This window comes from Orbicella faveolata, unplaced genomic scaffold (genome assembly GCF_042242905.1).
Source record: "Orbicella faveolata isolate gen_17 unplaced genomic scaffold, um_ofav_v1 contig_25, whole genome shotgun sequence".
NCBI lineage: Eukaryota > Metazoa > Cnidaria > Anthozoa > Scleractinia > Merulinidae > Orbicella > Orbicella faveolata.
In genome coordinates this window covers 8,243,685-8,270,426 of record NW_028301553.1, presented here as the reverse complement: position 1 = coordinate 8,270,426, position 26,742 = coordinate 8,243,685, and the positions used below count along the sequence as shown (strand labels likewise).

The 26,742-nt window shown below is 39.1% G+C and overlaps 1 protein-coding gene across 1 annotated transcript; it reads right to left on the bottom strand.

Moving 5' to 3' along the window:
• LOC110050330 (histone-lysine N-methyltransferase 2B-like) lies at nucleotides 1–26,376 on the bottom strand. The gene is made up of 33 exons (XM_089293269.1): nucleotides 26,138–26,376; nucleotides 25,222–26,023; nucleotides 23,431–23,480; nucleotides 21,213–22,270; nucleotides 20,730–20,777; nucleotides 20,104–20,171; nucleotides 18,988–19,178; nucleotides 18,543–18,659; nucleotides 17,963–18,088; nucleotides 17,010–17,102; nucleotides 16,376–16,429; nucleotides 15,771–16,082; nucleotides 15,574–15,633; nucleotides 14,766–14,843; nucleotides 14,301–14,411; nucleotides 13,322–13,410; nucleotides 12,694–12,857; nucleotides 11,715–11,845; nucleotides 10,900–11,097; nucleotides 10,271–10,429; nucleotides 9,781–9,901; nucleotides 8,879–8,957; nucleotides 7,289–8,136; nucleotides 6,557–6,631; nucleotides 5,948–5,982; nucleotides 5,757–5,864; nucleotides 4,369–4,418; nucleotides 3,978–4,100; nucleotides 3,416–3,505; nucleotides 2,350–2,479; nucleotides 1,782–1,877; nucleotides 998–1,065; nucleotides 1–426 (listed from the first exon to the last, which is right to left on the bottom strand). The coding sequence occupies exons 1-33, from the start codon at nucleotides 26,321–26,323 to the stop codon at nucleotides 321–323; spliced, it is 6,024 nt and encodes a 2,007-aa protein (XP_089149395.1). The 5' UTR covers nucleotides 26,324–26,376; the 3' UTR covers nucleotides 1–320.
• Nucleotides 26,377–26,742: the final 366 nt, after the last annotated feature.

The window sequence follows — 26,742 nt, the reverse complement described above, 5'->3', positions numbered from 1 at the left end:
TCAAGACATCTAACCAAAAATTTATTTTCGTACCTACTGATAATTTATTACAGTTGAACATTACATAATTTTTCCTCTGATCTGTCATATATTAGGAGAGTTCGAGAAGTACAAATCTGTTGTAAATATCATGTAACATACAGAAAGTGTCCCAAACAAAAAGCGAAAAAGGCACATATAAACTAGTTACACTCTGAATATTCTTGGACAAGCCGTAGACAAATATTTTACACCTTATTATTGTACATTTGGCTCATAAATAATATATTATTTTACAAAGGGTCTATCTAGGTTGGAAAATTTGAGGAAAGAGTTGAGAATTAATTGAGGTATTTGCGGCAGTGCTTTGAACCACACAAGCATGTCAGCTTCTCTTCCTCAATTGGGAACTTGTAATCGTAGGTAAGCTCTTCACCTCTAGAGATACTGAAACAAAAACCATCAAATTCTTCGTTAATCTCACTCACAAGGGACGGACCATTATTTTTTTCGAGGGCGGGGGCGATTTTCAAAAAAAAAAATCCCTGTGCAGCAAAAACTGCTGAACAAAATTAAAAATAAAAATAAAATAAACACGTGCAAGGGGAGTCACGGGGAAAAAAATCGGGCAAGTACGTTCTAGTCTGTGGTTACTGAACTACATATGCTTCTGTAAGAAACCGAAATAGGTTCTTTATGTTCAAGCCATAGCTTGCACATGCGCTGAATCGTGAAATTTTCTCTTCAGTGAAATATACCATGAAGGTAAAAAGCAAGTGACCAATCGAAACGAACCGCACGCTTTTACCTCAACCAACCACAGACAAAGCCAGAGGCAATTGTAAGCGACATGCACATTTTCCCGCGCTCTCTGCTAATTGGTCTAGTATCTGTCTACGTTTGTTCTGATTGGCCAGATTTGGTGTTACGACATCAACTAAGGTTTCCCGCCAACAAACATGCTAACAGTCAATCGTGTGCGAACTAAGGACGCGAAAAGAAAAAAAATTGTTTATACCTTCTGGCGGCGAAGATGATGATTTTCTTTTGACCATCCACGGTTATGACACGAGAATAGCAGTTAGACTGAAAAGCAAAAATAAAAAAAAGACAAAAATTTCGTAAGAGTAACGAAGAAAGCAGCCCAGCCACGGTTAAATCATGGTACACTTGAATAACATGGAATACAATACAGCGAAACGCGTAGTCAAATTCCACTCCATTATATCTTTACCGGTGTTGGTTTTCTTAAGTCACAACCAATGAAAAGTTTCTCTCGCTTTCTTGGCTAAACAAGTTTGGAAAACCAACAGAATAGTCACAACGAGGGGTTTTGCTTCGCCAACAATCAGCAAAAGCACAAGGGTCCATACAAACAGAGAGAACCACGCGCAAACACAGAGATCAAACATTTCCACAATTGTGCTTACGTTTCTCTGTGTTTACCTGAACCCTTGCGCTTGCCCTAATGTTTGTGTCGCTAGTGAAAATCTACCTTGGTTCACGAAGCTTTCTCTTTTCTGTTTTACAATCAAATGTAAGCCGCAATGCCGTGGCGGCTTCTCCACTTTAAAAAAAAGCTTAAAAAAAAAAGAAAACCTCTGGAACCAGGGTATGGAATACCAAGCTTAGGTCAACTGGTTTTGTTGCGGGGGTAATCCAGAAGGAAGTTGGTATTCTCACTGTTTAAGGAAAAATTCAGCTCAGATTCAAATTTCAACCTTCGCAACGATATGCGACTTCTTTTCTGTTGGGGCTGAGATTTCTACATTAATTAAACTGTACTAAGTGGAGTCCAGTACCTCGCAAGAATGATTGATGAAGCGAGCCGCGTTGCCGCACATTGTGGCGTCGACAACGTACGTTCCGTCCACACGAAACATGTAACATCCGATCCCCTGAAAAACAAACACATGCAATGAACGCAGTCAGATGACAAATTCCAGTTAACGAGTTTGTCTCGCAGTCTCGAAGATCAATTATCTGCTTCAGCTTTCGGTTTCGGCAAATATTTGATCTGCTCGCCAGTGACAAATCAGTGGCGAGAATTTGAGAATTTAACATTTCTCGAGTTTCGTCATACTCTTTCATTTGATTTACATGTCTTTTCCGTTAAATCCACTATAAACGCTACTATTACTAACACATTTAATATTCTCTTTGTTACCGTTATTGAGTTGGTATAGAACAGTTTTCAACTGAGTGACGAAAAACAAAAATCAGAGTAATGACAAATTACAATGACAATACGGAGAACCAATCAAAACTCAAAGCAAATACTAACTACACATTGCTTTGGACATTAAAATGAAACTGCTCCAACACATAGTATATAGTTGTTAGTTAAGTGTTAGACTAAAGATGTCTTACCTTGCTCTCGTAGTACTTCTCTCGTTTGTCGGTGAGAACCGAGCGGACCAGCATTCCAGAATACTCGATCACCATCTCACCCGCGGCGATATTGCGAGTGCAAAACAAGCCACGCCCGTGAATTGGAGACCTTGGTTGAAAGAAAAAGACATTTACTTTCTAAATCCCTGTTTTAGGCTTTCAAATCTTTGGATTCAAGAGCGAAAAAGCTCATGAAAAGGGCCGTAACTTTGCACCAGCAATTTTCATTGACCGTGGAAAGTAACTGTGTCTTGCTTTCGTTTTACATTTTCTCGGCTCTGTCACAGGTTCCAATAAATCGTGCAATGAACTTGCTCTTAGAGCTGTTTTCAGTTGAGTGTCAAAATTACTTTGGTTTTACCACGTTTTAAGATTGGCTGAGTAGTCTAACTGGTAAGTAATTGGTTTGGTTTTGGTTTTGCGAAACTCAGTTGAAAACCGCTCTATAAACAATCAGAGCAAGCAAGTTGGTTTTCCAAGCAATCACGATTAAACCAAAACTCGAACTGGTTTGCTTTTGTCGGTTTTCCCGCGCTTGACACGGGCTGCACGCTTTTTTCTTTCTGATTGGTTTACAGCCTTTACCGCGTTTGTTCAGTGTAACAGAGAGAAATACAGTGAGCCAATAAGTCACGATTTTGGTTTTAGTTACTTCTGATTGGATAGAAAAGTGGCGGGAAATTTTTCAGCCAACCGTGTAGCCTAGAAAAGCAAAACCAACTACTTTCCGATATTCAAATTAAATCAAAACCACTCTAATTGGTCACAAGTAATTCTCCTGGTTTGGGTTGTCGTAGCCTTTAGGAAGCAACAATCCTTTCATTGTTCACTTCCTTTCTGCTCGCTCGCCCGTTCATTTGCTCGTCCCCGTTCATGTAGACAAACTTGAAGAGGGCTTTTAAGAGCGTTTAAACCGGGGCGTACCTGGGTAATTACAACAGGACTCTTTTCGAAAGTTTCAAAGAGGTCTTGAAATGCAAAATGCTGTATTCACCCTTCAGGGGAAAGAGGATCAAATAAGACAAAGATCAAATGACACACAAACCTGTATACAGCAACCGCATCCTTGTTGAAGGAACACTGTTTAAGGTGGCGATACCTCATGGCCATAGGAAGGTCCAGACATGTCGGGCGCCTGTGAAATCATTGCAGAATTATTCTAAATACACACGAACCTATATGATGATCTGTAATACAACTTGCTCCTAACACGTGGCAAGGCGCATTATGACAAGAATTGGCGTTTTCGAGCCACAATTACAGTGGAACCGACACCTACAGTAGGCGGAGTAGCGAACACAAGCTTGCAGACAAACCTTTCTGCTAAATAACGCTGTCACAATTTAACTCTGTGCAGCTGAAGCTCATGTGTGTAATGTGACCATTCAATTGTAAATAGAGCAGTATTTTCATGTGGTACTGGTTGCTGTGTCACTTACGTGGATGAAACTCTGTTGTGTGACTATTCAAATGAAAGCTAATAAACAGTACTTTCAAGCTGTACTGTTTGTTTTTAAATGTTTCCATTTTTGCATTTTAAAACTTTGGTTTTCTTTCCTATTTTTAATTTTTTAACCTGGGCCCTTTGGCCCCAGCGTTTCACGTACTTAACAGTGAGCGGTCCTTCTCGCATCTGTTCTGAGTTCTCTTGTTCCTCTGTACTTTCCTCTAGCTGCGGAGCCACGCGATGAACAGAAGCCAAGAAGGCGAACATGTCGTACTTTTTAGTCCTGAAAGAGGAATGTCAGAGAAAAAGAAAAATTACCGAAAATTATTACAACCGTTCCTTAACATCTTTCAAACTGCGCGGCACAAAAAATTACGACAAAAAGGCGGCAAAATTGCGATAACCTCGTACACGGTTCATTTGAGCTCAAATCTGATTGGTTTAGAAGTTTTTAAGCTGAACTCTCGAGACAAGAAACAGACTTTTTGCAGAGTTGCCTTAATGACAACAAGACTTAAATTGCCGTCAAACACCCTATTTTTTTTCCTTACCTGTTGAACGCCTCAGCTCTTGCACAGCCATGCGGATTCTCTTTCAAAACCTGTGGAAAAGGTCCCATTAAAGGTTTTGACTGAAATTTTAGAATATGCTGTCGCTCTACAAAACAATCATTTTAAGATAAAAGTCTTGTGAATACTCCTTGATTATTACTCGTAACATTTCAAGGAACACTTTAAGGTTACTTCAAACCTTCGCGGGGGCTACGTTGGTCGATTTTTTTTTGGTCAAGAAAATTAAAGTCCGCGAAGCTCAAGTTTGCATACTGTGAACGCTAGGGGTTCTGTTATTTCATTGGCTCGCGGCTTTTCAAGTTAACACATTCCTCTGTGAAGGCGTGATATGTTTATGAATCTTTAGCGGGCGAAAACTCGCACTCGTTTTTCGTGAGAATCCCTTCTCTTTAAATGAATTAATAGGGTATGCAGATTCGACGGTTTTCCATGAAATTTGGTCTGAACATTCACTGATAGATATGGAACAAAAGCGTCTCGGCGAATTCCTTTATTTTAATACTTTCCTCGTGGCGGCCTTTAACGCAACAGGTTACGCGAATTTTTCGATAGTCGAACTTGACAGATCTATAAAAAGATAACCAATAGAAATAAAAGAAAATGCTGACACATTTTTGGAGATTGAGGCTTTGTGATTAACACTGCACAGTTACTTTGCATGAACGATCGCATTTGATATCCGATTAATTCGATGGAACGTCAGTCGGTCATTTTGGAGTTGACGGCCTCAGCCGACTTTGGAAAACAAAATCCAAAACAAAACATAATTTTATCGAATTTTACATTTTATAACCTTTCTGTTGATATATAGTTTGTGGGGGTTTCCTTGAAAACAGCGCGCGTACGAGTTTTTTTCTGGAGGACACCCGCGAAGGTTTGAAGTAACCTTAAGGATGGACAAAATTAACGGACGAGAATTTCGAGGAGATTCTTCCATAACTACCATCGCCTATCAGCGGCGCGCGGTTAAAACCGGGACTGAATATGCGTAAGAGCGCGCATAACAACTGTTGGACAGAACAGAGTTCCCGTTGAGTGACAACTGCTTACTTTCTGTTGGCTTTCTAAACTCCTCAACCAATCAGCATACACACCCTTTCAAGCGAACCTTGGAACGACGTTGATTGACGAAGCAATGCAAAAAGCCAACGTAAAAATGTATAAAATAATCAAACCATTTATTAATAGGTTACAGCTCTCTGTATCGCCTCGTTTAAAAGTGTTCTTCGTTATAATCATTGCAGTCCGTTTCGCCGCCATAAACAAAGCAATAATACAATTTTTGTGTATCGATTTCTCGAAACCGAGCTTTTTAATTTACGCGCAGATAATAATGTACTAATATCAGGATATTTTTCGTAGTTTACCTGTGTTTCCTCGAGACTACTGTTGTCAAATGGCGGGTTGTACTTGAACGAATACTGCTTCAGTTGATGAGCTCCTGGCAGCTGCTCCAGCATGGAAACGACAGATTCCTGTACAAAAAATAAGAGATTAAACCTTGTTTCCTACTTAGTAATTGCCAAATTTTCACAACACAAACGAGAACAATACCCACCTGGTGGACGCCAAACATTGATTTACCATTCACGCCTAGGAAGAATAAATTATAGGAATAATTAGAACTTCTTCTGAACGACCATCAAACAAAAATGTAATCAATCAATCAATCAATCAATTAATCAATCAATCAATCAATCAATCAGTCAGTCAGTCAGTCAGTCAATCGATCGATCAGTCAATCAATGAATGAATGAATGAATCAATCAATCAATTCATCGATCGATCGAGTTAGGCCTAGTTCGTACTAGCGACATAACGAGATCACCGCCTTCTGCAGTACTGTGAATATCGACACAAGGATATAAGGAACACATCAGTTTTTTGGTTTCCTTATATCGTTATGTTCATGCTGTTATGTTGCTATTATGTCATTATGTCAGGGTGTCCACACTGCAAACATAACGACATAACATCCTTATTATGTCATTTTGTCGCTAGTGTGAACTAGGTTTTATTACACTTCCGCCATATCTTGTACAAATACTTGGTAAGGTCAGTTGCTCGAAAAGCACAATTTCACGCCATGAAATTTGCCAGTTTTGGGTGCTGGGAATTTTTATATTTGTTCCATGTATCGAAGTAAAACAAGAATATAAAACAGTACCTGCAAAGGGAACCAGCTTCAACAGACGGTCTATCCTCGCTTCCTGCACCATTTCAAAAACGTCTTTCCAGGCAGCTTAAAATGTTAACACAAAGGAATATTTCAATTAACGATTCATCTAGCATTATGTGGCTGCCATTTAAAAAAAAACACCTCGGTCAGAACAACTTTTCTTGGCAGAATTCCGGCTCCATATTGAGATTTGAGCAAATCGACGGATATCTGAAGAGAATTTGCCAGTCAGCGTGATACACCCTATTCTGTTGCACAGTGGCTACCAGGGTGGTCACGCAACGCTTCAAGGTAAGAGTATCGCGTGACCGACTTAAACGAATTTAGTACAGAAGGCTGGTTGTATTGCCGTGGAGACGCTTTGACTAACACAAGAACTCGTTGCACAGGAATTAAATTTTATAGAGTCTTGCTTAATAAAGACTAAGCACAATAAAACACCCTTATAATCCCAAACACAGAATACTAACTCTAGATCTGAAAATTTGGTAGCCTGTGTTTCAGCCCTCCTCCCCTCCTCCCCTTCTCACCACCACCCCACCCCTTCCCTAGAGAAAAAATTCGGGGAGGGCGGCTGTTATACAGGCTCACAATTTGGAGATTTATCACGGCAATATCTGCTAGTTGGTGATTTTCTTTGCTCTCCAGACCTATCCGCTTGAAAATGTCTTGACATAGTATAGAAATACAATTTAACTGTTCTTAGAATCCGGACCATACCTTCACACGTGTTGGCTTCAATCCTGATTCCTTCCTCGCTCGTAATAACAAAAGAAACAGAAAGTTCCTCGCTTTGCAAAGTGTTTCTTTCTCTCTCTCGAAGACTCACTAACCAAGACTTGGCAGATTTTTCCTTAACGGGTGAATTTGACAGTTCTCCGTCTTCCACTTTCGCTACCACCTCGTGATCACAATTCAACTGTCTTACAGTCTGAGGAATAGAATCCTCAAAACTTATAGTCCTTTTCGCTGCGGGAGGCGTTTTTCTACTTCTAGAGGGCGTGGTCTTTTGCTGCGGGGAAGGATTAGAAACGGATGGCGATTTTTCGGCATAAACAGGGTTCATTATCGCTGGTAAATGCGTCGCTTGTCGGTTTAAGTGCTCGAGTAGTTTCCTTGGAGAGTGCGAAGGAGAAGGAGGCAGAGGTTTCTGAGGAGCCGGAAGAATTCTTCTCAGTTTAGAAAAATGTGAGTTAGAAGGTCCCAAATTCGTATCCTTAAAGAGAACTCCTGGAAATACCGCGTGATTAATTAACGAGGGCCCTGGATGAGGGGCAATCCTTTTAAGTTTCTTTCCATACGAGCTGTTTAAGTAGTCATTTGATATATTATTGCGAGGAGGCGCCATGTTCTTAAGATCTCCGTGAGATGAAGTCATGTTTTTCGTTGGCTTTTCCTTCTTGTTCACTTCCTCGTGGGAAATAACTTTGTGTAGATGTTGTTGATCAATTAACTCTTTACTTTCCTGTTGCGATTTCGCTGGGAACGATTTTTTCTTCTCTTCCACCGTACAATAATAGCGACATCGTTTAGTAGGATCCTTAACGCTCCAATACAACCGACTTGTCCTGGATAACAAACAACAACAAGTCATATTTACTGAAACTCGCAACACTTCTAAAAGCAATATAGAACAAAATGATGAAACACATAACGAGTTGTGCACTCGTTAAATGAACATCAGTAGTCTCTGAGCATGTTATAAGTAAAGTCTGCGTCGAGCCAAGAGGTCCATACAGCTGGGAGCTTATCCCGGTTTCTGTAGCATGAAGCGACTAGGACTATTTCAACTCCAGCCTGGATGGGATGCTAGTCCATCGCAGGGTTACCCCCAAAAAGAAAATCACTGGTACCCATTTAGAGAGTTAACTGTCTTTCCCAAGAACAAAACGCTGTGATCACAGCCAGGACTCGAACCCAGACCACTGGATCCAGAGTCGAGCGCACTAACCATGAGGCCACCGCGCCTCCACTGGGCATACTCTAATGATTTAAAAAGCAAAACAAACTTTCCAGTAGAAGCCTTATAATCAAAAGGCGATGTATGATTTTTTTCAGGGGCTGAATCTAAGCTAATCTAAATATGGCATATTCAGGGGGAAGGGTATTTTGCGGGAAGGGGGGCTCAAAACGAAACTTACATCGAGTGGGACTGGGGCGGGGGATCTCAAAACATATCTTTGTGAGATTTCAAAATTATGCAACAACCCGCGACGATTCTTTACGTCATTTTTGCAGCTGACTGAGGGCAAAAAAAGGAAAGCTGCTGGAAATATCTACGAAAAACATTTGCAAAGTTTTCTGACCAACCTGTAACCGATCGGATAAAGCGTTTGTTTGGTGTCAGAATATTCGTTCAGTCGACCTATGTTTTCTACGGTAAGAGAACCTACAAAATAAACAACATTGTCAAATTTGTGAATTATCCATAACGTTAAAAAAAAAATCACGACTGTGTTTTGGAAATCTGTCTTATGAACTAACAGGGATTTTTTTCCTTCGTTTTTCCCTTAGCTTTAGTTTTGACTAATGTGTAACAAGCATTCGAGGTAGTGATTCATCACATTTCAAAACACTTCAAATTTCTCCCCCAATTGTACTCTTCTCTTCTATTCTTTATGTTTAGCCATGCGATGGAACTGTTTCTCTAGATTACAGCCAACACGTCTAGTCCGTCGGGCGTGAGGCGATGAACACCGCCAGGGAAAAAATGGCGATATTTTGCCCTTGCGTGCCCATCACTTTCCTCTCGCGCTATCTCTCGCGTCACGCTCGACAGGACACGAGCTAAGACGGGCTGCTTGTAGTCGATTCTTTCGTGCTTGTTCTATCACATCGAATCTTCCCAAATAAGGCTATAATTTGCGAGTTAGTAATTTTATCCAGACCATTCTGTTCTGGGGCCAGTTCATAAACTTCTCAGGGCTACATGGAGGAATTCAAGAAAATTCAATTTTGAGGTCATTTCGAGAGACGGTGTGAACCTCGTAAGAGCTAAGTCGCGACTGTGCATCTTGCAAAGACGACCAAGTTCGCCGTTTGCAATCCGTCCCAATCATTCTCAATCTTAACAATGCTTGACCCTTTATGTTTTATTTCAACCTTTAAGGTATTTTTAAACCTTAGAACACTTTCATATTTTGATTTTTGTGATTTCAAATATCGCAAAAAGTGGCTCTCTTTCACGATCGTGATGCACGTGAGTTACATACCTTGCACAAGGTTAATAGAATGAGGTTCAAATCCTCTTGACAGCTTCTTTGTAGCTCGGATTTTACTCATATCCACGCAAACACGGCGCTCCACACAGAAGTCGTCATCGCGCATCAGCAACTGATGAAATAAAGACACATAAAAACATAGTCAAAGTGGTTTTCACTTAGGTGTCGAAACGTTAATTACTAGGCTACACGATTGGTTTGGAAACTCGCGCCACTTTTTCATCCAATCAGAAGTAAAACCAAAACTAATCGTGACTCGGTCGCTTTCCCGCGCTTCGCGCCAGCGACATGTAATTACTTCAGTTTTGATTGGTTCATTGGATTGTCTGTATCTTTTGTGATTGCCCAGAGTGATTAACATGGTTTTGGTTTTTCACTCAATTGAAAACTGCTCTAACTGGAACTGAGTATTTATTTGCTGAACAAGGGGGCGAAACCCTGATTCAAACTGCTAGAGTGATGGAATCAAAATTTGACCAACCTCTTTCTTGGTTCTGAAGGAATGCTGAGCACAGTACACTTTCTTGTCGTCTTGAAACTCGGCGTTTGCGTTTCTTGCGCACATGAAGTGATAATTCATGGGACAGCGGGGCTCACAGCAGCCCACAGTAGCCCCAACTTCTCCACAATGTTCACATTTCTAGAAGCAGAGGAAGGTAGTTAGTGAGAATCAGAACTCAGTAACAGCAACAGCAGCGACAACTGCATTTAAAGAAGCACCAAAAATCAACAGCAACAACAACGACTGCAGTAGTAACAACAACAAATTAATTAATTAACTTTCGAAAATAGGGTATGACTTGTTTTTTTCATTTATTGCCCAAAGGGGAAGGGGAGTTAATCACGAGAAATTTGCATCTGGAAGGACTTTGCACCTGAAAGGTAATCAAAAGAGCATTCAAAAGAGAATGAAAACCTTTTAATTAAACACTGACCAACATAAAACAAAAAATGAGCTCTACAGCTTGCGAGGGAACAATCAAAGTCTCGGATGTAAAGCTTGTTGCTGCTGTTGTTGTTGTTGTTGTATACAAAATACATGTAAAAGGGAGAAAAGAGTACAGGGATTGGTGTAAAATAAAAGTACAAACAATCAACTAAAGGTTATACCATCTGTTTTCCTCTCGATATTGCTACTTGAACATTCTGTAAACGGCCCTCGTCATCTTCAAACACTTCCGCTGACCACAGACCGCAGTTGACGTGCACCCACTCATCCAGACCACAACACAGAAGGCGACCAGCTCCGGGAGGGTCAGCGTCTCTCATCACACCACAAAGGAGACACTTCCTGGTATCCTCGACCTCCTGAAAGTTAAAAATAGAAAAACGTTAAAACTATACTTCTATATTTCTGTGAGAGTCAAATTTTCAAAATGCATTCTTTAATTTCCTTGCTCTATAGAGAAAAAGTGCTGAAGATAAATAAAACCCAGTTATCAATTTGTAATCAACGCTGAATGTTATTTAACAGTATACTTTCCAATTCTACCGTGTGCACATACACCCAATTCCCTCAAGGAAAGAGTCGTCAATTTTTTTCGAAAGGAAAGATAAATGATAAACCAGTTCCTACAAGTTTCAATAAGAAGACATGCACATTGTTCAATGAAGTGCATCGTGGCGCATCTGTTAAAGGAAAACTTGACCACAAGTTTTGACATTCGCCATCCGTAATCCGTCTCGATCTTTCCCAATCTTAACCATGTTCATTTTTTGTGATTTATTCTCACTTATTCGGTGTTTTTCTTTCCACTGCAAGATAATTCTGTCCACCGCAAAAAAAAAAAAATTAACATTTTATGGCAAATCTTGGTCAAAGTATCACTGTTGGATGAGTCAGGAGGAATACGAGCCTAAAACATAGTGCAGACAATTCTCACATCGCTCATGTTATTTTACTTAGGTTTAGTGAAATTGTTTACCGCATTCGATGACTGCTGTTGCTGCTGTTGTTCTTCAGTAGCGTTGTTGTCCGTTTCCATGAGTTCCTCATCAGCTACTTTGTCCTTTTCTTGATCTTGGTTATCGTCCACCTCCATCTTTTCCTCCTCAGCTACAGATTCACAACACACGAAATCAAGGATTTTGGATGATAGGGCCAGCAGTGTCACAAACTTAAGCCGCGTACACACTACGCCGGAGGAATTTGAAACGTCAAATGTTTTCCGTCCACACTACGCCGCAGAAATTTGAAAATGCAACAATCACCGGTCATTTTGGATTTGTGTTCAAGTAAAACTCAAGCAGGGAAATATCACAATTGTCATAACCTCTTCATTGATGAAAAGCTTCGTTTTCAAAATGTTCTGTGTCCACACTAAAACGCAAAGCCGTCGTTTCCAAATTCCTACCGGTTTGAAGAACGTTTTCGAAAAGCTCTGTTTTCGTGACGGATTAGTCTGGATAGAAGGCCTAACCTTAGAAATACAGACTTATGCCATGCATGTAGCTTCCAAAAGCCAAGCATGTTTCATAACAGTAAGAATTTCTTCTTAAAAATCCGCTGGTTTACAATGGAAAATATAAATTTATACAATATGTTAAATTATTCTCGCAATTTCATTGGTTCTTACTCATGATCTATTGGAGGACAGACGTATAGAAGACGTATTAACAATTTTTTGTTTCTTTATTATATATAACAGATAGAATCAATGTTGCTGAGCGTCTCTTCGGTAATAGATCGCAGTCAAGTGTGGTAAGAACTTGTAAGTGAGGCCTAACAGCTCGCTTGGCACTTTCTTGACGTCATACTGCATTTTGATGTCATCTGTGATCTATTACTGAACAGACGTGCAGCAACGTGGAATCTATTTGTTAAACAGAAAATTGTTTTAATGTGTCTTTCTTTCCATAATTATTCTACCATGCGAGTGTAAAAAAAAAAAAAAAAACTCTTACCATTCAACTCCTGCTGTGAGGGCAAAGAACTAGACGGAAGAGTTTCTGTGGAAGGTAATGGGCATTTTGCCTCCAGTGGTGTGTCAGAGTTTTCTTGGCTGCTCTTCATGGAAACATAAGAATGATCCCAAAACTCAAAGCAGATACTGGGTCCAATCATTCCACTGTAACAAAGAAAATATGATTCAACTTTGGGACAATGGTTGGAGGCGCGGTGGCCTCATGGTTGGTATGCTTGTCTCTGGATCGAGTGGTCCGGGTTTGAGCCCTGGCCGGGGACAATGTGTTGTGTTCTTGGGCAAGACACCTCACTCTGTTGTGCTGGGAAGACCGTTTCAAGTGTATTGTTGAATCTTGATCAATAAAGCCTTTTGAGGCTGAACACCAGGTAAGAGGTGCCAAAGCCGCGTTTTTAACCCCTAAAAGGTCCAACAAGCACCCATGTCCTTTTTATCTGGGAGTCCCCCCCCCCCCCACGAAGGTGCCTTGCCCATAGACATTGCAGGAACCCTGCCCTCAGCTTCTACATTTACCTAAGACATTAACTCCATTGTAAATAAAAAAGGCCAGCAAATCCAACATTATAGATGGTGAATTGAAATCAGGGTTATTTTCAATTATTGCTTACTTGGGAGGGGAAACTTGACTGTTGTCATCTTTCTCCTCAGAATCTCCTTTACCCTTGAGTTTATGCCACGGAAACATTGACGCTAGTTCCTGATTGTCAAAGAGAAAACAGTGTTAATCTCAGCAAGAAGTCAATAGATTAAAGTAAACATGTAGAGCCTTTCAAGCCTAAAAGGGTTCTATAGCTCAATAGAAACATGGAGTAAATGTTTTCTATGATTTCTTTCAAGAGATGCTGTGAGGAAATGAAAGGAAATTCACTCCAGGGAGCAAGGAAAACAACCATACATCAACAGTTAATTTTAGGCCTGTGTTTCTAATGAGTTTTAGTATAAATCTACCTGCATTCTATAGCAAATGCCGTTCTCTTTTAGGGCTGCGCTACGCTAGTCACTACCTATGCTGTTGTAGATAGTGAGTAGTCTAGCAGTGCACACAGTTGTTTTCAAAAAGGTTTGAATTTTCGAAGTGTCCGTGAAGAGGATTAAGATAAGTTTTGAATGACTCGCAGATTTATATGAAAACAGTTAGATTATTTGCTCTTGATTTCAATATGTGATATCAGACTTAGGTTGTGCCCTTGTGAACCATCACACACTAGTATAAATCTACTAGCATTCTATCACAAATGGCATTCTCTGATTGGCTACACTACTCACTATCTATTCTGTGATAGATAGCGAGTAGCATAGCAGTGTGCCCTTGTGAACAAAATGATGGCCGCTTCTTGGCGTTTTCGAAGTGTCTGTGAAAAGGATTTAGATAAATTTTTGAACGACTAGTAGATTTACACTAAAACAATTAGATTATTTGCTTGGAATTTCTATGCGTGACAGTTGACAATGTCGATAGAAATCTCAAGCTTATAATCTAATTGTTCTATAGAAATATTAACTTGCAATCTAATTGTTAAAAAGAAATAAATTCATCTTCAACTTCTTACAGTATACTTTCTAAAAATACTCAGTTAGCAGACTCACCTTACAAAATGTAATATACAGAGAGCTCCACTGTTCAGTCAGATCACGGTCTGGCTTTACAAGGGCAAGGACTTTGTCTAACACCTTTGTCACCTCTTCACAAAAGCTTTCCTGTTAAATAAAACACAGAGAAAACTTAACGAGCTACTCATCCCCACAATATTCTACTCTGCCGTGAAAAATAAATGATTCATTTAGAGAGAATTGTGGGATTTTCCCTTCAAGTATATCACCCAGTTTACACAAACTGTGGATAAATTAAGTATATCTCTTTTAAAAACCCTAATTATTTTCCTTTCACAGTCCAGAAAACAAACTATTCAACAAACAGTACAGGTAAAACAGTGTAACTCTTCCATATGGGTCCTTTCTCTTGTGTTTTCCTCTGCTTGACCGAAAGAAAATACTGCACATCTTGCAACAGGATGTGGGACTTGCCAGCAAAAAACATGTTTCATTACTCACCACTGTGATGTACTTTTGCTCATTCACTTTTGCCATAATTGCATCCAGGTCTTTAGGATAGCCATTGTCAGCTTGAAGCTGCAACAATGGTAAGAAAAATTGAAAGAATTAAGGGTGAGGTCACATCAGTCACAAATCCCTACAACTGTCTCTGATTCAGTTATTGAAAAGTTAATGATTAATAGACATTGCTTGTTAAATGTGAGTGGCAGACATGGTTGTCTGATGGTTAATGCGTTTCACTCCATAACAAGCGGTATGGGTCAAAGTCCTGGTCAGGGCCATCGTGTTGTGTTCTTGGGCAAGACACTTTACTCTCAGAGAGCCTCTCTCCACAACAGGAGTATCAATGAGTGATGGAAAATCGTTAGGGCAACCTGGCTGAAGGTTGGGGGGGGGGGGGGGGACCTACGACAGTCCAGGAGGAGTAGCAAAAGACGTACTTCTCGCAATTTCATGCTGCAAAAACCAGAGTTAAGTGCCCAGAGCTTGAGGCCAATTGGGTTTAAAGGTTTCATTGTTCTGTTCAACAAGCTAGTGAAAATCAAAACTGATGATGCTTAATTCTGAGGCAGGCATGGGATGGGCTGCCAGCTAAGTCTACCACAAGTAACATTTTGTTGTCAATTCTCCTCGAAATGTAACCAGTAGCAAACAAACATTGGGTGGAGAAAAGCACTTTCGAGCAGGACTCAAGCCATTAACCATCAGATATCACCTGCTAAACTACTACCTCTTTAAATAAAAGTCGTTAGCCATGGCTAACAAACAGGACAATTTTCTTGAGTCTTGTTATTATTTATCATACCTGTTCAAAATGAGAGTTAAATTGCTGGTATGCCTTGCAAGATTTGATCTCATCTACAATCTATGAAAAAAGCACACAGTAAGAATTCTGTTGTCCTCAAAACTTGACATGCTAATGAATGGTGAATGTCAATGTCTTTTTATAACAGTGATTTAGAAAACCTGAACAATGATATAACAATATCAAAGTTGTTTTACCCGTTCATATCCTGCCTCCATTTCCTCCATCAGCTCTTTATACCAAGATGACGTCAATTGATCCTCGCAGCACTGTTTACAAATGAACTGTACATCCTCTGGCAAATCCCGCAAGCACTCATACTGATCCACAGTGATGCCTTGACACTCGGCATGAACCCAGTGGTCACACTGGACACAGTACACCATTTGAGAATCAAAGTCATCATCAGAGTAGCATTTGTCACACAGAGGGCAGAAGTTGTTCTGTTCCCTCTGACGCCCGCAGTCTTGGCAATGTGTAAATTCAAGCATCCACAGCGCTTCAGGATCCTGCAGAAAATGTTACTTAGAATGATGAGTATACTAAGTGGCCAGCATGTATCACATTACCTTCCAATACAGCAAAACCTCAAAATGAAAGTTCACTAAGGCAAAAAAAGCACTAAAGAGGATTGTTATCAATGAGATGGATAACAATAACAAAATTGGAAAATTTAGCTCAAAATTTTCAAGATGTGTCATACTCTTCATTTTGGTTAATTAACCTCATGTTACATGTGTACATGTGCAAAGATGAAGGAGAATATTAGCCAAAAATACATTTATTGAATAAATGTACTTACATCTCCAGCAGTTCTCCTTCCACAATTCTTACATTGAACACATCGACCACACACCTGGCAAGAAATGTAGCCAACATCAACTTCTGTCATAGTCAGGTAATTTTTTAAAGCTCCAGTCTCATTAAAATAAACCATCTCCATTGTAATAAACTAAGGGTTTTTTCCATTTCTTTGATCTTCTTGTTAAATTATTACATTGCCAGCCCGAATAAGGTTTGACTATGTTGTTCATTCTGATTTATCAAATGATTATACTGTTTTGAACAATGTACAACATCCGCCATAATTAATTTAAAGCAATAACCTCCACTTGGCGCAAAAATATGCTTGGATATTTGTCCATAGACACTGTCTTTACTGAGAAGCAAACAGTTTTCCTCAAGCTTTGAGGAACAGATAATGTCCATGGACAAATATCTGAACATACTTTTGTGCCAAATAGAGGCTATTGTGTTTATTATCCTTCATATATTTTGCACAACATGTGTAGTTTTAAAAACTGGGGAATATCACTTGGATATTCCCATGCCCAGTTTTACCTAGGGTATATTTAGTCACATGACACATTTAGACCAATCGTGTGCAATTGAAAATATTTTATGGATTATAACAAATAACATCACCATTTACTAACCCACACATCATCTTCGCCCTCTGGTTCACTGGGATAATATGGACCCAAACATTCCACATGATACCCACGCTGGCAACGATCACACATCAAAAGCTGAAAAGAAAACAGAATTTAACATGAGAAGCACAAATGTGGAGGCCCCCCCCCCCCCCCCCCCAATGCCACTCCCACCTGACCACATGTGAAAGCTTGATTCAAAAGCTGTGGTTAAGCAGTGGACTTATGATAAGCAATTTACTCTGAGAAAGTTGTGTAATATATAAATAATAGCCTCCATTTGGCACGAAAATATGCTAGGATATTTGTCCGCAGACATTATCTGTTCCGAGAAGCGAACAGTTTTCTGAGAGCGTACTTTGAGGAAAACTGTGAGCTTCAAGGAACAGATAATGTTCAAGGACAAATTTAATATCGAAGCATATTTTTGCCCCAAATGGAAGCTATTGTGTTTATTATTCTCCAAATCTTTTTCCCAACATGCACAGTTTTGAAAATTGGGGAATATTCTTGGATATTTCCCAGTTTTAGCTGGGGAATATACAGTCACGTGATGTGTTTTGAGCAATCGTGCACAAACAAAAATATTTGATGGATTATAAGGCTGGGTAAGTCAAGCCTAAAAATAAACTGATTCCAGTTACAGTACACAACTTTCCACAAAACAACCTCTCTTATTGCTGGAATAAAAGAACAGCTCTGTTCCAAAAAGTGTAATTCAGTAACAATAACAACATAAAGGCCTAATTTTTAACCAGGGCTGTCGTTAAGTTTTGAGTCACCTCAAGCTGTGTTCTCCACAACCGTAGCAAACTTGTTACTTTGTGGGTTAATTCTATCAACAACAAGCTAGCACTTTCACCCATAGCATCAAGGGAAAATCAAGCATACTCAGCTGTAACAGGTGTTATGGGTTATGGCCCTAAGTGACAGCCCTGTTTCACCATGAAATGTACCTTGTCTTGATATCCACAAACAGAACAACTACTGCAATTGTCACAGCACCATGTACTTTCATCCACTGGTTCCTCATCAAGGCAAAACCCATGGAAAGGCTCAGCACACACTCTGCAGTAAAACATCTAGAAAACGAGGATTTACAAAAGACAATACATAAGACCAGAAAGATAATAAGACTTACAAAAGACCCGGCATCAAACAATTTCCACTCATTTGGCATAACGTAAAGTAGTAGTTGAGGGTTTTTATATTGTGTTAAATCTTTAAGCCTCCATTTAAGTGAACACATTCTCCTTGATGGTCTTATTACACAGCTACTGTAGCCAAGAGAGGTTGATTATTTAAGCTGTGAGACAGAGATTCTCTTCTATTTCTACTTACAGACGAGAGGGAACCTGCATGTCACATGTGTCATGCTTTGTCGTGCAAAATGTTTACACACAATCAAATTATTAGTTATTTTTGGTTCAATTGTGGCGAATTACTGGTACTTGAATTCTGACTTTTCTACTGTTTAGTTGTCAAACATGTAGGTTACACAAATTAAATATCAGTGAAACAACAAAATTATCAAACCTTTTCCTGACCCCTGCTGCCGCAGAGGAAACAGAGCTCCTTTACTATACTTGGCACACCAGCTGTAAAGCAAACTGCAAATCCTTCCTTCCAGATTTCTTCCTCTGTACTGTTGTCCTGTTACATGAAAAAAAATTAAAACTTAAATTGAACCACAAAAGTTTAAAAATCTTGTTTAACTGAAGTAGCTTAACCTAAGTTTTTTTTGTATCCCATGACTTTTGATAAAACCTAAAAAGTGAGACAAAAGTTGTCAGATTACACATTTGAAGCACCTAGAATTGAGTCAAGAATTTGATGTTTTATTATTTCATTTTAATTTAATTTTGTTTGGAAAATAATTTTAACATTTCTGCGCTTCCATAACCAAGGCTTAATTCCAGGTACCTACTTTTTTTAAGATTTCAAATTTATTGTATATACATGTAAAAACTTCTGTACTCACACTCCAAGGTACTTTGACTAGAGGTCTGTCCACAAGTGCTTGTCTTTTGCCAGTCGGTGGAGGCTTCGCTGGAGCAGCAGGTTTCTTGGCAGAGGGCTGCAACTGGCTTTGACCTTTCTTAGAATGTTTCCCTTTAAGAGTAAGTTCATTCTTTGCTGGCAGCTTCTTCTTCTTCACTGGTACATTAGAAACTGTTTTTAAAAATAACACATATCATTCAGTCATGCCACTAAAAAGTTAGCCTGCGAATACAGCTGCCTCTCATTCGCTCCAACTTTTTAAAAGTAAATAGCCAAATGCATGTTTCAGTCAAGCAGTTCACAGTTAGTACCCAGTTAACAACTGCATTGTGCTGTATGTAAGATGGGTGCCTGGAATATCCAGGGACCTCCACTGTGACCAGCTGGCCCCTACACAGTGTAATGCTCCCATGGCTGGCAATCCCCACAACTCAGCCTGAACCCCCACGCAGTCTTCCAGGCACCCGTCACACTGAGTTAACAGTGAAGACGCAAGGGGAGGGAGGGGGGCAGGGCAGAAGGATGCAGGAAACTGCTCAATCCTACGACTAAAAAGTTCCAGGGATTGCCAGTCTGGAACATGCTAGTACAATGGCAAAGTGCACTGACGCTGCAGTATAAAAATACTGCTGACCGGAAGTATCAGCTAATCTTTGTTGTAAACTTTGTTAAAATGCATTTAACAACATTAACTTAAAGAGGCACTGTCACTGGGATTCTGCGATGGTTACAACTAAAAGCCTTTGTTTACACACAAAAAATCCACCTGATCACCGGAATGAAGTTTTACATGAATTAATGAGAGTACAGCAAGTGCTAATTTGTTACTAGTAATTATTTTTCCAAAACACAGGTCCAGAATTTCAGAAAAAAGCCTCCTGGCTTTTTCCTTTTGAGATCAAAACCTCGTGCATTTCAACCTCATGATAACACCCTTTGATACTTTCAGTGCCCTAGTGTAGGTATTTTTGATACTAGACTAGTTTCCATTGAAAAAATATAAATGGAGGTCTATTATTAAAGATGACAAAAGATATTTCACAAAGTGTTAAAATAATACAAAATATCAAATACTGATGACAAAATGCTGAAGTACCTTTCTCAGCTCTCTTAGTAGTTTCACCTGGTGGTTTTGGAGGCTGTGGGTTAATGCACTTGCGTTTCCTGAAATTAAAATGAATGACTTTACTTTTGAGTTGTTTTCCTCTCTACGGCTTATCAGAATGTCTCCAGGTGATGAGTGCACTAACTATGAGGCCACCATCCCTCCGCTTTTTATTTTGCTATAATACAGTATAATAATATAGTATTTTTTGTATTTCATCAATACACTTTTATTGATTTGAAGTTACTTACCAATTTTCTTATGAACACATAATTCATAAACAAACAGACACGGCACATCATACATTTACATACACACACCTCAGCTCCTCTTAACTCTCTTCTACTTTTAGATATGATACTAGTAGAGCGCAGCAACAACACAAGATTTTGTACCTGCCCCATTTCATATTGTGAGCTTTTAATTTATTTTTTGATTTTCCGATCATTATCTCAAGCTGGTGAATCGTTTTAATTTTGGAATTGAAGGAAGAGATTTGTTCTGTCTACAAGAATATAAATACTGTTTAGCAATTATCAAAGTATGATTAAGAATGATATAGTATAATATCATATAGTATTGATCAATTGACCAATCTAAGGCATACAAGTACTTACACACATGACTGTTTGCTAGTGCCTGGTCCACCAAACTTTGGCTTGTCCCTGTAAAGTAAATGCAGATGTTTAAAAACAAACATTATTCCATCAAAGCAATGTTTTCCATGGCTTAACACAAACACTTTTCCTTCATATCCACCATGTTATATATGTATAACAGGTTTGACTACACTTGTTAAAGGCACTTGGAGTCAATAAGTTTTCTAACAATTTTTGGAGGGATATGCAGTTAGGTGATCTTGTTGGGTTTTAAACCAAAATTCTTCTCTGGAACACTGATTCACAAGGAACAGAAAATCTAAGTTGGTTCCATATATTAAGATAAACAAGCACATATTGCAGCATGTCTACCCAACACTGACTAGTGACATTAAAAAGAACACAATTAAAATTGATTTCTACTTGTACAAGTAGCCTTGGACAAAAACCCTAGAACTCCTCAACATAAAACTTTCTGCCAAAACAAATACACAAACTTACTTGCACCAGCGACAAACACCACAATCATCTGTAATTCTGCACCCTCTACAGCTGCCGCAGCGGCTCCGCCTCCTTCCTGGAACCACTTTACAGGCATCCTTTGCTTTCTTTCTTACACCAATCTTTTTGATGATTTTCACAACCTTTGTTTTTGTCTCCCCACTCTTTGTTCTTATTTTCTTTACCACCTTGATAACTTTTTTCACAACTCTCTCTTGGGGTTCCTGTGCCTCTTTTACTTGTTCTTTCTTGATATATTTCTTGATCTGTGCAAGTGGCTTACAGCTCTCCTCATCCTCACTTGAGCTGGGAATTTCATCATCATTTTTCAACGATTGCAGCCTAGGTAAAGAAGTCTTTTTCCCACTTACTCGTTTTTTCTTCTTTGGTACTGCCGGTCCTTCAGAATCTTGATCTTCATTTGTATGATTTTCCTCTTGGTCTTGACTCTGTCTTCTTGATCTTGGATGGCTGTTCCTTTCATTTTCCGAATTAACACGGGCTTCACTTTCCTCTGGCTTCTGATCCTTAGAATTTCTTCTACTTAAATCTCCTGAACTAGTTTCTTCTGCCAGTGATACATCCTCCATTGTTTCGCTGTCCATTTTCTCTTGCAACTCTTGCAAGCGTTTTGATTTAAACACATATCTGTTAGTTTTTCTATTGGAAACATCACTACCTAAAGTTGAAACCTCTGAAATTGACGAGGTATCACTAGCTTGGTCCTCTAAGTCTTCTTCCCTGCATTTGTTTGCAGACAATTCTTTAGGTTTTTTCTTAAGTTTAATTCTCGCAGATTTCTTTATATGGTTATTGTCTAAATCATTCCCAATAACTTCATTGAGTGATGAAGCTTGTGATGAATTGGAAGTTCTAACAGTTTTTGCCCTCTGTCCACGACCAGGGAATTTTGCCTGCTGATAACGATTCCTTGCCTTCATGACATTTTTTATTCTGTTCGCATTTTTGATACGGACTTTCCTGGTGAGAGAGCAATACTGAGGCGCCATATCCATGGAAGGATCTTGATGTGACACGTCCGTGAATTCAAAATTAGACTGCGAAAGAATAAACAAAGTTGTATCCTAGTTGATAGAATGATTACCAGTAAACTACAGAAAGAAATCCATTACTTAGATAAAACAAACTTTTAAAACAATATTGAGCATCAAGCTGGTAGCACAGTACATGTAGCGTAACTTCTCATTTTGGGAGAGTACAGAGTTTTCATTCAGGTTATATTTTTCAAGCCAGAAAGATCACACATGATATAGTACATGTTTTGTTGCAGCTAAGATAAATGCGTTGATTTAGTGGGGAATTTGGAACTCAGCCATAACAGAGAGTACCCAGGTTGTTACAAGTCTCAGAGCAGTAGACAGGAAACACATTACAATGCAAGATTCCCAAAATGAAATGAGCCGTGAGGTCACTTTGAGGTCACTTTGTATTGCACTGTAGCTCCAAGCAAGCAGAATGGGTGAAGTATTTAAGAAAACACTTAAACAAGCCAGCTGCTTTTTCTGGTCTTACTTGGACTGAGTCTTTATTTTCAAGTGAAATTTCAGGTGGTGATAACCTCTCTTTCAGGCAATAAAATCAGCTGGCAGCCAGCTCTTAGCTACATCAGTGAAGCTGTTAGTGCTTGTTTGTATTGTGACCAAAATGCTGTAAAGCTTGAGTGCAGTCATGCATAAGTATCATTTTAAAAAAAAAGTATTTCAGACTATTAAATCTGAATTTCCATAAGCAAATACCGGTAAAGAGTGTTTTGTTGACTTACAAAATATCTGTTAGAGTCCAAGTCTTTGTTTAAATGGTGTACATATACTTAATTGATTATCAACTTGAAGATAATATTAAATAAATTAACTGCAATAAAAAATCAGAAAATTTTAGAAAATTTGAAATTTTGACAGTTAATTTATCTTTATTATCTTATAATAATTATAAGAGGCAAATGAAATGCTCAATTGATTGTCAGTTATTGACAATCAGTTATTAAATAAGCATTTTGTTTGTTTGCCTGCCAATGTAGCACAACAGTTTCTCTTGAAGTCAACCTAGGAGCCATGTTTTTCAGCAGTTATGGCATGCTTGAAATGTTGTGTTTACATAATCAAGGTCTAGTTAAGCAGTTGGTCAAACACGCAATGAAGATTGTATTCACAACACAAAGGAATAGTACACAGAGATTATTATGGATATCTGTTCCTACCTTTGCTTCTGTGGCACTGAGAGGCTGGATTTCAAAGCCTGTGGGTGACTCTGTTGAATGATAAATTTAAATTTTAAAATAACTACATCTGCTATGCCAGAGAGAAATTGACCGGTTCCAGAAAATATCCATACCCACCCCAAGGGGAGGGCGGGGGGGGGGGGGGGGGTTCAAAAGCCAAAATTTTAAAAGGACAGAATGAAGCTAGACTGGAATTTCCAGGGGATTGGGAGGGGGGATTTCAAACTAAAAGACATACCGTGGGAAGGGCATGGATATTTTCTGGCACAGTACATAAAACAACTAAAGAGGTTGCAAAGCCAAGAAAATAAATCTGATACTTGGTTTATCAGACTGATCTATCCTGATTATCAGTCCAAAGTTCACAGTCACACATCCCTGATTCCATGAGGATATAAATACAATTATTATCTGATCACACATTTCTAAACAATTATTGGATGAGGTTTCTGTCAGCTGAAGCCTTCGCCTTCAGCTGATAACCCTTACTGAGACCTTGATTATTCTGGATATCACAGAAACTGAATCTAATAATTGTTTTATTTGAACAAAAAAAAATGGAAGTCGTGTTTTTGCTTTTTCACTGACAGCAAGCAACACAAAGCCTGTGAACTTTATGTGATTTCCCTTAGAAATCATGCACTGCGGTCATACATGACATGATTACCCATGACCTTGAGTGTCCTTGACATGATTATTGTATAATCTGCAGCTTGATGATGTCACAGGTGCTGATTTTGAAAATTCACTGTGCACTTTCGGCCAATCAGAAAAGAGATAGTGAGTTAAATGTAACATAAAACTAGTAATTTGCTGTCGCAATTCACAAGTTAAAAATGTAGATTGCTTAGTTGTTAAACCATCACATTCCTACAGGGAAATAATTGATTAAAATCTCTTTGAAGCCCTTTTTTGCAACTATGTTTACTTAGTTCATTAATTAATAAACTACAAAGATATTTTTTTCACCATTTTTCCTGGAGACTTGCAAGTTTTTAATACTAAATATCATTCAATTGAAAACCGATTTTCCAACTTGAATTTACTGCTTATGGTTATTATCATTATTTGTGATTTAATGTCATTTTACATCAAGTGTTGTCAAATCACGCTAAATAAGGCAAATATGTTTGAAATCCCTTATAAATGCTGAGTTCTATACAACCACACAAATTAACTGTTACCTGGGAAACTGCATGTAAAATATATGAATTAAAGCCACTAAAATTGTCACAAATCATGTTTGACTGATTTAATGTATACAGCCATTATATCACAGACAGAGGTATAACTGATATAGACAGCATTTTTTTTTCTGTTTCTGCTGTGTGAAAGCAGTTAGTAAATTTAAATTGAACTCCTGAAGCCTGCCAAATGTCACAGATTCAGTTTGCATTCTGCATGTTGCCCAGCTGTGGCTACAAAACTCAATTCTCCTAAGTGAAAGCTTATTCCTTATGACTTTGGTTCTGAGAGTTTAGTGGTAAAACAAGACAAAATATACTAGATAATTATTTTATTTCAGATCACAAAATGTCTGGTTTAGAATGCAATTAAATTGTTAATAGAGTAATATTAGATTTTGATCGCGTTTAGGGAATGATTGGGGAGGGAGGGGGGAGTCAACATCCATTTGTGTCCATTGCCTACAGTGCTTCTGAATCTCAAGAACACATACGCAATGAACTGCCTACAGCTCGCACAAATGCATTGGAAAAAAAAAACCATAGGCAAAAAAAATCGTTCAGTTTCTATAAACAATTTAGATACCTGGATTATTCACGTAGACTCTTTGATCGCCTGGTAAATCCATTTTTTCCAATTTTACCTCCGCCACTCGCAGGGTTTTTTTAGGGGGACATTCGCCATCTTCTAAAGGCCTTTTGTGTGCTCCTCGATGACTTGATGGCCCAGTTTTCGCGTCATGTCCCTTGCCTTTGTATTTCGGCGATGTAACATCGTCGTAATCTAACTTTTTACTCTTTACAACTCGTCCAAATCGCGATCGCACTTGTTGGCTATCTTTGTTTACCGCGTCCAACTTTCTTTGCTTCCGAATTCGCTGGCCCTCCTTCGCTTTTGCCAGCAATTGTTTCGCCAAAGGCACCGTTTTCTTTTTACTGTAAGGAAATAAATTGACCTCGTATGTGTTAACCGGAAAGTGACGATTGCTGCCCTCTCGTTGCACAGGTTTCTGGACTCGCGGTACAAAATTCGCCCTGACTTGAGTTGTTGATTTCACATTCGGTGACAGACAAGTCTTGTCGAATTCAGTTCGCGCGAATCTTCTTTCGTACGAATCCCTTTTTCTGTACTGCTTCGCGTAAACGTTTGGACTCGAGGACGTACCAACTGGCTTGCTTTCTGTTTCCTTTGTGTTACTTTTACGCTGAGAGGATTCAGCTGTGGATACTTTAGCCGAATTACCAACCGAATATCGTGAATGTAGATCGCGAGCGCCATCTTTTCTATAGCTCACTCTTTCGCTGCCATCCAGATAGTCTTTGACAGAAAACGAGCGATACGCCTTAAGACCCAGCTCCTCTGCTCGAAAGCCATAGAATTCTTCTTCCTAAAACCCAAGGAAATCAAAAGATAAGAAGGCAATCAAATTCGATTAATGAAAGAGACGAAGAGTCGCATAAACAAAACACTGAAGTATGCATTGGTGAACTGTATGAAGCACCTCTTCATCGGAATCTCCAAATATTTCGCGATATCTCCGAAGGCTGATGAAAACTGGTCTGATTACTGAACTCTTCGGCATTTTTTCTAGTTGCTGTGTTTTCATCCCTTTCGACATGCTGAATTTTTTCTTCTTCTCCGGCACACATCGGGCCTTGTTAGTTCCAGGATATTTCATTCGCGCCATCTTGCTGCTGTTTGCGCATGAGTACACATCTCTCCACACGTGCTTCCACGACCGCACACGATTATGGGAGAAAACGGAATAAACAAATAGTTTTTGACGAACTTGACATCGTTTTGTTGTAGCCTCCACTTTTCCAGAGCCTGGCTGGTACTATGACGAAAATCAAATGAAAAATTCAAACGTCAGTCGGAGACAAAACTATCGCACGGGGGATGCCAACTTCACTTTCTGCCGATTGAGTGACCAGGCCTCAAGGGTATTCCCCAAATGTCCGGTTATCGCGCAAGTCGCTTGAAGTGCTTTCGCGGGACTCGCGGTTGATTCCAATGATTTAGCGTACATTGAAAGTTAAATCAAACGTAACAGTAGCAGTATCAGACTTCAAATTTCCAGGAAAGGTCAAGCAAGTGATTTTAAGG

Bases quoted from the DNA above. Each gene is read 5' to 3' on its own strand.
- LOC110050330 (XM_089293269.1), bottom strand. From the start codon at position 26,323: ATGGCGCGAATGAAATATCCTGGAACTAACAAGGCCCGATGTGTGCCG. The intron at 16,083-16,375 runs GTAAGTACATTT...CATTTTCTGCAG, and splicing joins GAAGGAGAACTGCTGGAGAT to GATCCTGAAGCGCTGTGGAT. The intron at 11,098-11,714 runs GTAAACAATTTC...TTTAACTTTCAG, and splicing joins AACAGCAGTCATCGAATGCG to GAGGTCGAGGATACCAGGAA.